At 33.0% G+C, this 13,549-nt stretch overlaps 1 protein-coding gene across 18 annotated transcripts in view; it reads right to left on the bottom strand.

Annotated features, from left to right (window-relative positions):
- Window positions 1-248: 248 nt before the first annotated feature.
- LOC127071501 (growth factor receptor-bound protein 14-like) overlaps window positions 249-13,549 on the bottom strand; it is a 423,968-nt gene continuing 410,667 nt past the window's right edge. For all 18 annotated transcript variants that reach the window (XM_051010818.1, XM_051010828.1, XM_051010817.1 and 15 more), the window contains 2 exons: window positions 10,764-10,857; window positions 249-10,496 (listed from right to left, as the gene is read on the bottom strand). In XM_051010818.1, the coding sequence (XP_050866775.1) occupies window positions 10,251-10,496; window positions 10,764-10,857 (340 nt within the window). In that variant the 3' untranslated portion in view covers window positions 249-10,250. The remainder of the gene's footprint in view (window positions 10,497-10,763; window positions 10,858-13,549) is intronic.

The following is a 13,549-nucleotide window of genomic DNA, read 5'->3' as shown; positions in this document are numbered from 1 at the left end:
TGCGTGTGATATTCGTAATAATTTATACGATAAATTCGTTCAGTGTAAAAAATCGGTATTTTTGGGAATGGGTATTATTTTGAGGAAGAAAGAGAAATGAAATAATGCACTTACCGAATGATCGAAAAAAAGGAGTCTTGATTGATCGTGCTTGAAAATGAATAAGATTGGTGGAATAATGAATGATTAAAAAAATCTCTCTCTCTCTCTCTCTTTCTGTTTAGCAATTTTTCTTTCTCTCTCTCTGATCTGATTTGACGATATACATATTTATTGCGTATTAAATGTTCATACAAAGATATAACAATGATCTTCGCGTATTCGCGGCGCTACAGGTGCTTACGTTATTGCGGGTTAATATCGTGGCTTCGAAGGAAACGAACGAGTTTTATTGCCTGCGCGAAAAGTATGAGGATATGTCGCAAAGTTTTATTTCGCGTCTGATTTCGTCGTCTTTTTCGTCGTTATTTTTACGAGACGATAAAAAAAGCAGCAAGAAGTTCTCTTATATCCTTTCTCACTTATTTATTTATTTTATTTTATTTTATTTTATTTTATTTATTCATTCATTTATTTATTTACCTCTCTTTAATCCCCCCCCCCTTTTGTTTTTTTTTCCTTCTTCCTTTATTTTTTTTTCCTTTTCTTTTTTTTCTTTCTTTCTTTTTGTTTCTTCTAATATTCACATACTCCTCCAAATTAATCCGATTTACTTTTGCTGCTCTGGTTACGCCATTTATCCTCGACATTATCGTATTGATCGAATAAATATTTTTACTTTCGACGAGAGTTTGTCGTTAAGAATTTCTCTTTCTCTCTTTCTCTCTCTCTCTCTCAAAAAGTGATAATAAAAAAAAAGAAAAAAGAAAAGTTATTGCAAAAAGAACAGAAGAATTTTCCGAGGGTGGTAGCGGACTTAACGATCGCGCGTTTTTAAAAGATTTTACAACTTTTTTTCTCATCATCCTCCCCTTTTCTTTTCTTCTTTTCTTTTCTCTTCTCTTCTCTTTTCAACGCGTTTTTATCAAAGACGATTCTCTCTCTCTCTCTCTCTCTCTCTCTCTATCTCTTTCAACACACACGCATACAAAGTTATGAATAATTACCCACACGTATTCTTCGCGCGCAAGATAAATTCAATTATTTTAAATAAAGGAAATAAAAGATAAGGGAGGGAAGAAAAAAGAAAAGAAAGAAAAACTAAAAACGTCGTGTATAATCCATATTTTTATCGAGCCCCTATATTTCTTCTCTCGCTTTTCGTTTATTCTCCCCTCCCGATTGATCAATCCGATGCTTTCGCAAAAAAGAGAAAAGATAAAAGAAAAAAAAAAAGCAATGAAAAAAAGAAAAGAAAAGAAAAGAAAAAATCCCTCCCAACGTCTACCTACATTCTAGATCACTATAAAGAGTAATAATGCCGAGTTTGTGCGCTTTTTTTATATATAATATATATATATATACTTTTTTAATTTTTTTTCGAGTTTTTCTTTTTTATTGTTTCTCTTTATCTTTTTTTATTTTCTTTCCACGTCCCCACCCAGCTCTCGATTTTCTTTTCATTTTATTTGTGATTTTGTTCTCGGTATTTCGCACACCCTCTCTCCCTAACTTCCCCCTCCCCCCCCCCCAATGAAAAGTTTGTTCGTTTCTAAGAATCATACCGCTTTTTTAATAAGTTTTTTTATTCCTTTTTCTCTTTTTTTTTTCTTTTTTTTTTTTAATATAGTTATTAGGATGGACACCCTGTATCGATCTTCCCTCCCTCCGTCTTTCGCTCTTCCCTTTTTTTTCAACGCGTTTGTTTTTTCTTTACTTTTTCCTTTTCCTTTCTTTTCCTTTCTTTTTTCCTCATACACGTTTATCATTCCTTTATACATACATACATATATATATATATGTATATATATGTATATATATACGTACACACGCTCACGTTCTTTCTCTCTCTCTCTCTATTACCATTCATCTCATTTACCTTTAAATAAGGTACTACAATCTACGAGAAAAGCACCCATATGGGAGATGATGATTCTTTTTCTTCTCTCTCTCTCTCTCTCTCTCTCTCTCTCTCTCTCTCTCTCTCTCTCTCTCTCTCTCTCTTTTTTTTTCTTTTTTCTTTTTATTATCATTTTCATTCATCACTTAACAGCTAGTATCCTTGATCTTTGTTTAATTCCATAACTATATTTCATGGTCGACACCTGCTTTTAATACTGATGCATTATAAAATTAATGTTAAATGCTTAATATATACATATATATATATATATATATATATATATATATATATATACACACGCGATAATTTTCTCTCATACATTCATATGCAAACATACATTTCCTCTCACTCTCTCTCTCTCATTCTCGTATATCTATCGTACATTACGCTTGCAATCAGACTTCTTCATTTCCGATTCGCTTGTTCCTTTCACACGCACGCTCTTTAACAAGCGATTTTTCGATTGCAACGCTATACAAATTACGAGTTTTACGATTGCTTATGACTTGTATGTATGTGTGTATGTGTTTTTTTTTTCTTTTTTTCTTTTAAAAGCTGCGATTAATAAAAAAAAAGGTGCGAGATAAGAAGCGATTCGAAGAGAATATACGCCCGCGTATATCGAGATATCTCGTCGAGAGTGAACGGGAGAAGGGGTGGGATCGAGGATAAGGGTAAGGGTGAGATGGGTCGAAGGGATCACGCGAAATGACGTGCCCACGAAGTCTGTCTTTAAAATGAGTATTTTATACAACATATATGTTATGTTTTTTGTCATAAAAAATCACGAGACACGACGATCCTTATTTTTATCGTTTAATTTAGACGTCACATAGGATATACAACACCCTTCGTAGGAATATCTACTAATATGAAAAGGAAAAAAAAAATGTCACCTCTACGAGACGTTTTAATCTCGATTCGCGAACGTACTTGCTGCCACTACTCTTTTATCACACTTTCGTTTCGTTCTGTTTTATTTTTTTACTTATTTATTTATTTATTTATTTATTTGTTTATTTATTTATTTATTTGCTTATTTATTTATTTACTTTTTTTTATTCATTTTTATTTTTATTTTTATTTTTATTTTTTATTTTTTTCTCTTTTTCGTTATTTCGACTCTTCGTTCTCTTTATATCGCTTCGTCCGACGTAATCTCGTCATCGTCATTGTTCTCGTCATCGTCATCGTCATCGTCGTTTTCGTCTTCGTCTTCGTCTTCGTCTTCGTCGTCGAATTAACACGGGATAAACGCAATGAGTCGCTTCTCGTAGCTTTATTTTTTATTCCTTTTTTTCTCTCCCCCTTCGTCTCACCTTCCCACTTAATTTTTGCCTTCTCTTTGAACGAGCACGTCTGCTATTAGTCGACGAGAAAATTCTTCAAATTTTCATCGACGTCTGTCAAATTTTTTTGTTCCTTTTCTTTCCTCTTTTTTCTTCCTTTTTCTTTTTTTTTTTCTTTTTCAATACCTTCCACACGTCATTAAGTGATATCACGTCGCGATAATGACAGTACGTGTTTAACAAATACGATGTAGAAGAGAGAAAAAAAAAGAAAAAACAGAAAAAATATAAAGATAATTAAACGAAGTTTCTAAATTATAATGCACGCGCATAAAACGTCACAACACATTTGTTCTCGAAGTATGAAAATAGCAATAACTATGATACGAACGAATCTAACAAACTTACAAATCTACAGGATTAATCATTTGATATCACACGTTAGTACGAATTAAAAAATATTAATAATAAATGTGGCTTTATGTAAGAAACTTCTTTAAACATACATATATATATATATATATATATATATATATATATATATATCTTCTTTTTTTCTTTTTTTTTTATTACTCTATCGGCGCACACGATGACCGGGGATAGAAATGAAAAACACAAGTCTAAAGTTTCCGTTACCTTTTTTTTTCTTTTTTTTCCTTTTTATTTCTCGTTCCTCATAACAGACGTCGATGAAATCGCAGGTGATAAACTTTTTCTCTTTTTTTTTTCTTCCTTCATTTTCTCCTTTCTTTTCTTTTTCTTTTTTTTCTTTTTCTTTTTTTCACGCTCTGTATCTAGATAGATTTCAGTCTCGCACAGGACCACTGCGTTTGCCGTATTAGTTCGTTGACTACTACATTAATACAAAATATACTTTTATTATAATTTATATTCGTGTTAATTAATAATAATCATCATCAATAATAATAATAATAATAATAATAATAATAATAATAATAATAATAATAATAATAATAATAATAATAATAATAATAATAGTAATAATAATAATAATAATAGTAATAATAATAATAATAATAATAATAATAATATTTATAATAATAATATTTATAGCTTCTTTTTATTCTTCATTAATTTTTTTTTCCTTTTTCTTTTTCTTTTCTCTTTTCTCTTTTCCTTTTTCTTATTCCTTTTATCGCCGACGAAACAAAATCGTCCGACGTACGGCGAATCTCTTCGTCCTCTGTTCGATTAGACGCGATCATTCTTCAAAACCATTTTCGGCTGAAGATAAATATCCCGAATGAATGAATCGATGGATAGATGGGTGGAGAAAAGAAGAAAAATAAAAAAGAAAAATAAGAGACAAGAAAAAGACAAGGAAAAGAAACTAGATTAATATAAAAAAAAAAAATAATGTTATTAACGAATATGAAATAGAATCACGTTCACCGACTTGAAGAATCAAGATTGATTGACCGCTATCAAACTTGATTTTCAATATTATCGGTATAACGGAAGCGGATATAGATGAGAATAGATAAGAGACGTTCGAGGGACATACGAGCGAGATAGGAGATAAGGGTAAGAAAGGGAGAGATTGGCCTAAATAGACATATTTACACGAAAGGCCGAACAGTTTATATATAATCTCCTTTTTCGTACGAAAAAACACGTGTTTTGCCGAAAGGGAATTTCGAGCTCGCTCGTGAAATGGTTAAAAAGGGAAAAAAAAGCAAAATAAGAAAAAAAGATATAAAAAGGAAAGAAAAGAAAAGAAAAAGAAATTAAAAAAAAATGAAATAAGAAACAAATTATTGTTTTTTTTTTTTTTTAAGTTAAAATATCCATGACAAACGAAGTATAAAATATTAATTAACTTAAGAGAAACCGAGGAAACAAAGAAAAAAAAAAATAGAAAAAATCGTCGATACGTGAGTATCGCTGAGGTATTAATAAAAAAAATAAACAAAAGATTATGATAATGATAACAATAATATTAATAATAATAATAATAAAAAATAAAAAAATTGAGAAAAGAACGATCGAGGACATATTACACGTATTTATCTACATAGATACATTACGAACGGGACGAAGAGATGCACCGTATCGTCCCGGAACTTCCGCCCGGCGGATTCTACAAAAAAAAAACTGTTTTACACCCATTCATCATATAGATTCGTTTATATCCTTATATTCAGTTCTATAAAGCGCTACTATTCTAAGGACTTAATACCAAGTGTCTGGTTTTTTCCATTTTTTTCCTTTTTCTTAATTTTTTTTCTTTTTCTTTTTTCTTTTCTTTAATCTTCATCAAAATCCTCACAATTTCTCCCTCATCTTTATTTATTTATTTATTTAGTTCTATCTTTCTTTCTTTCTCTCATAACAGAGTTCTTTTCTCGTATAATCACTCGGAGTTTCTAATCATTCCTTCCTTTCTCTCTCTCTCTCTCTCTCTCTCGTTTTTTCGTTCCTTCTCTCTCCTTTTACCTCCCTTTTCTATTATATCATCATATACAATATATATATATATATATATATATATATATATATATATATATTTATATCGTGAGACACGTACGGAGCGTCACGTTCGACGGCGACGGTTTAAATAAATAATCGTTGAAAAAATATATTATTAAAAAGTAGGTACAAATAGGATCGGTGATTCCTTTGACGAATAATAATACGTTCGCGTAAGACACCCACACTCTTACAACTCTTCGCGTTTTATTTGTTATTTATTTATTTATTTATTTATTTATTTATTTATTTGTTTGTTTATTTGTTTGTTTGTTTATTTGTTTCTTTCCCTTCTCTTCTTTTTAAATCCTTTTCACTGTATCCTTTTCACCTCCTCATTCTTTTTCTTCTTCTCCCTTTCTTTTTTTTTGTTATTTACTTAGTTATTTATTTATTTAATTATTTATTTATTTATTTAATTAATTAATTATTTATTTATTTATTCATTTGTATCACTTTATACCGAAAAATCTCTTATCTCCCGCTTTCTAAAAAAAAATTTCGACTTCTCAATTGCTCTCTTTCTTTATCTCTCACTCTCTTCCACCTACGATACTTAATATCTAACACGACTTTTAACGCATTCTCTAACCGAATAATTAATTATTCAGAATGCAATACGATCGATTTTCGCGACTCGGTGACGCGCAGAGTCGCGAATCTGCCTATTTTCCGAGTCATTTTTATTGTTTTCGATCGTCAATCATTATTACTTTATGTTCCTTTCCTTTTCGATTATATAAAACGTATAATTTAGAATATTCATATACATATATATATATAGATATATCTATATTTAAATAGATTTCTTTGTTCTTTGATCTCTCTCTCTCTCTCTCTCTCTCTCTCTCTCTCTCTCAATCTCTCTCTCATTCTTTCAACATACGTTCATTTTCTAACTCGCACAGATACGTACCATCTCTCTCTCTCTTTCTCTCTCTCTCTCTCTCTCTCTCTCTCTCTCTCTCTCATTCTTTCACTTTTCGTTCACAATCTTAATGCAATTTTATTATTTTAATTGAACCCCTTCTTCTCCGACCTCGCAATTAATTAACAATCACGCTGCGCGTCCGAAAATGTATGTAACGTATGAGATCATGTCTTTGGAAGAAATCGCTCGCAAATTAACATTCACGAAAAATTATCGACCAATCGAATTTTTATATTCGACATGGCCGTATATGCTTCGTCGTCTCTCACTCTTTCCATTTAATCAGTAACGAGTAATCGAATGTAATTTCTCTTTTTCTCTCATTCTATTTCCTCACGTGTCAGCTCTCTCTCTCTCTCTCTCTCTCTCTCTCTCTCTCCCCCTCTCTCTCGCTCTCACTCTCACTCTCTCTCTCTCTCTCTCTCTCTCTTTCTCTCTCTCTCTCTCTCTCTCTCTCTCTCTCTCTCTCTCTTTCTTTCTCACTGTTCTATTTGAATATCAAATTTCTGTTCGACATAGCGAAAATTTTTGAGCGGCTTCTTCGCGTTCCCTCGAAAAAGCGTTTTTTCCCGAGGTATTCTTATTATTACACTAATTTTTTTTTTTTTTGTTATGTATTATACGCTTTTATATAATTATTAACGCAGAATTTACTTGCTTCTTCTTTCGCATCCACCACCAACGCATCATCGTAAATAAGTTTCATTCATTCTTTCTTTCTTTCATTTTTTTTTCTTTCTTTTTTAAAAAACATTTTCCAAATATTTCCCAGAGTAATTCCCACATTTCATTTATCTATATCTTGCTTTCTTTCTTTTGTTTTGTTTTGTTCTTTTTATTTTTCTTTGTTTTTAATTTCTTTTTTGACTTCTTTTCCGCCCGTCACGCGGATGGAGAAATTCGTCGCGAATTACAAAATGAAAAAAATTAAACAGTAGAGGTCACGAGAAAAACGTTCCATCGTTATATTATTATTATTATTATTATATACGGTATATAGAATGTTTTAAATGTCGTGATGGATCGATCGATATTTTTTTTCCTTTTCTTTTTTTTTATAGGCTTGCCGGTAACACCAAAGCGCGAGATTTCGATTGAAACTATAATATATATATAAGGAAAATTTCTTGAAGATGAAATGAAATGAAAAAAAAAAAAAAAAAAAAAAAGAAAATAATCGAATTAAAAAATATAATGAAAGTTAACAACAAACGATTGAGAACGTTATTCCTCATAATTATATGAGACGTAACGAAAGGACCATTAATAATATTATCCAGTTTAGTTTCATTTTTGTTGGGCGATTATCCAATTACTTATTAATGGCTAAACGAAAAGCATATAACAATCACGATCGTCGAATATGAATCGTTCGTTCCTCGAGCGATTTTATTTCGTCTCGAAGAACGAAATCGACGGACACGCCGTATGTGTTCGCGCGTGCGTGTATGTGTGTGTATGTATATATGTATGTTGTACCCTGTTTCTCTCTGTGTCTATGTTGTGTGTGTGTGTGTGTGTGTTTATGCATATATGTATTTCCATGTAATAGTATAAATCTGTAAATCGTCTTATAGAGTAGTCCCATGTTATTAATTAACAGTACTTGTGTCGCACGTATTCGTATCTTCTCACTCTTTTCATTCTTCTCACTTTCTTAAACGGGCTTTTCTTAAAACAAATATTGCTGTCGTCGCCATTATTACATACTACTACTGCTCTTAATAATATCTCCTTCCATTCTTTTCTTTTCTTTTCCTTCTTTTTCTTTCTTTTTCCCATGAAAAATGCCCCCGGATGTAAATACAACGTAAACACAGACGGAGAATTGAAACGTTTCTTGCGCACAAGGGCCATTGAAATAAAATCGCATTATTAAATTTCTGCGTGAAAAATTTTCGACGCTTATTGAAGAAATGTCGTACGAGCAGAATCAATCATTCGATAGAAAAACGATAGTGTATGTGTATGTGTATGTGTATGTGTCTGTATATATATATATATGTATTTGTGTATGTATATATAAATATTTAACGACGAGAGAAAAGAAAAGAAATTCAATTAGATCATAAAACGGTAAATCTCGTGGAAAATCAAGAGATCGCGTATCGTCGTTCTACGTTATTGTAGAAATTCACTTGAATATACATATACAATGATGCTTCTTCTTCTTCTTCTTTTCTTCTTCTTCTTCTCCTTCATCTTCATTTTCGATTAACAGTAAATGCTCCTTTACACGAGAAGAATATGCGATGGATTTTCTTCTTTTCTCTCTTCTCTCTTCTTTCTTCTTCCTTCATTCTCTATGAAGCAGCAACTCATTGGTCGGAAACGAAGAGAAGCCGTAGAAAAAAAAAGAATAACAGAGACGACAAAACGACGACAATTAAAAAAAGAAAATAACCCATATATCGGAAGGGATATATATATAAAAAAAAAAACAAAGGAAATCTTGTTCGTCTTCCGTACGAACGTATTATATATATATATATACATATACATACATACATATACATATGTATATATATATATATATTTGTCTCTCTCCATCTTCGTCTTGTTAAAAAGACGAAACTATATTCGACGATTATTTCCCTGCTTTGATCCTTCTTAATCGACGGAGGGTCGAAAGATCGATATAATAATAACATCGAGTTATCACGTCCGTTAACACGGCTAAAATTCGCTTTCCCCAAAGACGATGACGACGACGACGACACGTCCTACCCATTATCATCATCATCATCATCATCATCATCATCATCATCATAATCATCATAATCATTATCATCATCATAATCATAATCATCATCATCATCATCAGCAGCAGCAGCAGCAGCAGCAACAGCAGCAGCAGCAGCAGCATTAGCAACGGCAAACTCGATTGAGAAAGTTAGTATAGAGCCTCTTAAAAATGCCTCTTCTTCTTCTTCATCTTCATCATTTTCTTCTTCTTCATCTTTATCTTCTTCATCTTCATCTTCATCTTCTTTAATGAGAGAGAGGGCGTCGAAAGGACGCATCGTCTCTGGATGAGAGCAAAAAAACGGACGAGGTCTTTAAGATTCTGTAAAGTTTACTTTGTTGGGAAGAGAAGCTACAAGTCCCACTTGTAGCTGCAAAGGCAAAGGTTCCAGCAACCCGATCGCGGAGTCGAACGTTGTTGTTGTTGTTGTTGTTGTTGTTGTTGTTGTTGTTGTCGAAAGTTACCGTTCAATTTGTATACATTCTCGTCGTTAACGTTGTAACGTTGACGTCGTTCGAGCCGATGATTCTCGACCACGTCGACGACAGCAACGATAGTGGTAGTAGCAGCAGCAGCGCTATTTTGTATGGTCGTGTTACGTCTTGGCTCATGCGATAGGACGTTGACATCGATACTGTTGTTATTGTTATTTCTAATGTTGTTATTGTTATTAACGAGAAGGTTCTCATTGTCGTTGTTATCATTGTCGTCGGCGTTAGAACGAACGGTAACGATTCTGCTGCTTGAAACACGTTCGACGTTAGCGGCACCGGGTCGCTGGTTCTCCTATACTCAAATGCCCGACGGATCTGGCTTGCCACTGAATCTTTGATTGGCTTCAGGCGGCGACGGTGAAGCACCGCCGTCCTCGGGCCTCGGAATCGGCGCAGGCACGCCATTTTGTACGTAATGGGTCAGACGAGTCGGCAAAGAGCCCGCGTTCAGTTGGTAGAACTCGATCAGCTGGAGAAGATCGTAAAACTTTGTTGCGCCCTTGTCGAGAGTATAGAGCCAACAGTTGCGTCTCTCATCGAATACCTGAAAAAATGTATATTCCAAATTATTTCGATTGCATTTCTTTCTTTTTTTCTTTTTCCTTTAATTTTACGCGCGCGTATGTGCGCGCGCGCTCACGCGTGTTCGTGATATATTTTTTTTCTCTCTCTCTCTCTCTCTTATGTTTTTCTGTTTCTTTTTTTTCTCTGTCTTTCTTACATTTCTTCCTCCCATCTATTTATTTTTTGTTTTGTTTTAATCACTCGTTCGTTTTCGAAAGGAAAATTAAACAAATGTATTTATTCTTACCGGTTGGATCTGAGCGTGAAAGACCTTGTCGCTGTACTTGTAAGTCAAAACGTAGGCCCCCGGATTGCTTTTGCTCTCTCTAACCAGGAAGACTCTGGAATGAAAAGAAGACAGTTGATTGGCAGACCCACGAAAATATGAGAGAGAGAGAGAGACTTCTCTACGGGTTCAAGAGGATCATCTCTCCCTCTTTCTCTCTTTCTTCCTTCCTTTCTTTCTTTCTTTCTTTCTTTCTTTCTTATATTCTCTCCCGAAGCGAATCGTGGTATATAAATTAGTGTGGTCGTAAAAAAGAGAATGTTGCGAAGGGTGGCAAACAGAACAGAACAGAAGAGAAGGAGCAACGAAGATAGAGAGATAGAGAGAAAGAGAGAAAGAGAGAAAGAGAGAAAGAGAGAAAGAGAGAAAGAGAGATAGAGAGAAAGAGAGAAAGAAAACGACTCGTAAAGCGATTACAGGGCGACCACGAGATCGTAAAACTCGAGACATACTCTCTCTGAGAGGACTCTGTCCTCCTCTCGATCGTTTCCTCTTTCTTTTTACTTAATCTTTTCCTCTTCGTTACACCGTTCGCGATACTGCGATAGAGTGTATCTAACATACGAAAGATCAAGAGAAAATAGAAAGAGGAAGAAAGATAGAATAGAATAAAATAAAATATAGAAGGAATGAGAAGAAAAGAGAAACAACCGATCGAGAATTCTCGCAATCGAGATCCCATCTTTAAACTGACCAAACGTACGTCTCTCGATTTTTAATCGTTTTACACAGAGAAAAAAAAAAGGAAAAGAAACAACGAATTTCGGAAACGAATTTCTATTCGTTCGTATTTGTCTTAAGATGTATTATTTCTCTATTTATCTCTTTCTCTTCGTTTCTCTCTTCATACATGATATATAATCCTGTCTCTATCGTTCGATCTGCGAAAAATCGTGCGAGAAATTCATCTCATCGACGAAATAAATAAAACTTTATTTGATGTCTTTAATGTTTTTATCGAGTTATGAGAAAGAGAGTGAGAAAAAAAGAAAGAGATGTACAGAAAATTTTTCAGAGTAGAAACGATCTCGAGTCGGACAGATAAAAATAAGAGGAAGTAAAAAAAAAAAAAAAAGAAAGAGAAGGATAAAGAAAAAAAGAAAAAGAGAGAAAGAGAGATGGTGATAGAAGAAGCAACACTTCCACGCGAATTCTCTCTAATCTCCCCTTTTTCAGAGCCTTCAATATGTCTCTCTCTCTCTCTCTCTCTCTCTCTCTCTCTCTCTCTCTCTTTCTCTCGTGTCTTGCTTCGTTCCAAGAAGATGCGAGATTATGCAAATTTATGCGAGGCTTCGTGCGGAGACGGGCAACCGAGAGGAGAGAACTACGTGATCGTTGTGCGCTCGATTACGTTAGCTAAGTGGTAGAGAAAGAAAGAAAGAGAAAGAGAAAGAGAAAGATAGAAGAGAGAGAGAGAGAGAGAGAGAGAGAAAGAGAGAGAGAGAAAAAGAGAGAGAGAGAAAAAGAGAGAGAGAGACAGAGAGAGAAGGTAAAAGTTACAGAGAGTGTCGTTAATTAAACATCTATCCGTGATTCTTGGCGCTTGGCTTCTCTCTTTCTCTTTCTCTCTCTCTCTCTCTTTCTGTATATAGAAATCAAGGGCGAGGAAATAAAAGATTAAAAGAATAAAAGGAACGGGAAAATGAATTCATTCATGACGTAAGAGCGTGTTTAAAAAAATCTCGAAGACTACTTAAAGTGGCCTTTCTTTTCTATCTCTCTCTCTCTCTCTTTCTATCTATCTCTTTCCTCTTTTCTCTCTTTATATATTTTTTCTCCATTTCTTTTTACTTTACTTTACTTTGCTTTTATTTTTTTTTTCTTTCTTTTCTTTCCTCTTTTTTTTTTTTTTTTTTTTCTTTTAAAGACGTAAAGACCGTCCGCCATTGATGCCGTTCTTCAACGTAATAATAAAAAGAAAACGTAAAGAAAGGGAAAGCAATCTCAATGATGACAAACACGCGTTAAAGATTGCACAAAACAGCGTAACCATCGGTTTTACGATTTTTCAAACCTTTCTTTCTTTCTTTCTTTCTTTCTTTTTTTTTTGCTCTTTCTCCTTTGCAACGTGACGTGCAGCACGACGATAAGAAATATTAATTCATATCGCGGCTTAGTCAACGTGATTCATTCTTCCTTTTCTTTTTTCTTTCCTTCTTCTTTTTTTTTTTTTTTCTTTTAATCATCCAAAGATACGATCAACTTGATTATTATTTCTTTTACACTTTATTAACACGGTTTTATTCGAAGCCATTTCTTCTTTTTTCTATCTTTTCTTTTCTTTTTTTCCCCCCCAAGACATTTCTTATGTAACATCATAATACTTTCTAATAATAAGAGTAAAAGATATCTACACCAGATCTGATTATATAATCTATGATAATGAATTTTTCTCCATCTTTTATCCAGCAAAAAAAAAAATTATTAAACGAATAAATCGATATTTTCGATCGGCTTTTAACTTTCAACTTCCTTAAACAATTCTCTTACATTAAATGATGATAATATAGAATATGAAAAAAAAGAAAGAAAAAAATAAAAAGAATTGTTCTTTTTAAATATTTCTCAATATTATTATCTTAGATTTCAATGTATATTAAATACTTAAGAAACATAATAGCCTATGTATAATTTAAATCATGGACACACACAGTGAGACAGACACACGTATACATATATATCTACGTATTTTTATCTTCTTATTTTAAACCAAATTGAAAAATGAAGGATACCAAACCACAAAGGTA

Source organism: Vespula vulgaris, chromosome 22 (assembly GCF_905475345.1).
Source record: "Vespula vulgaris chromosome 22, iyVesVulg1.1, whole genome shotgun sequence".
NCBI classification, from domain to species: domain Eukaryota; kingdom Metazoa; phylum Arthropoda; class Insecta; order Hymenoptera; family Vespidae; genus Vespula; species Vespula vulgaris.
This window is presented reverse-complemented; position numbering and strand designations above follow the sequence as displayed.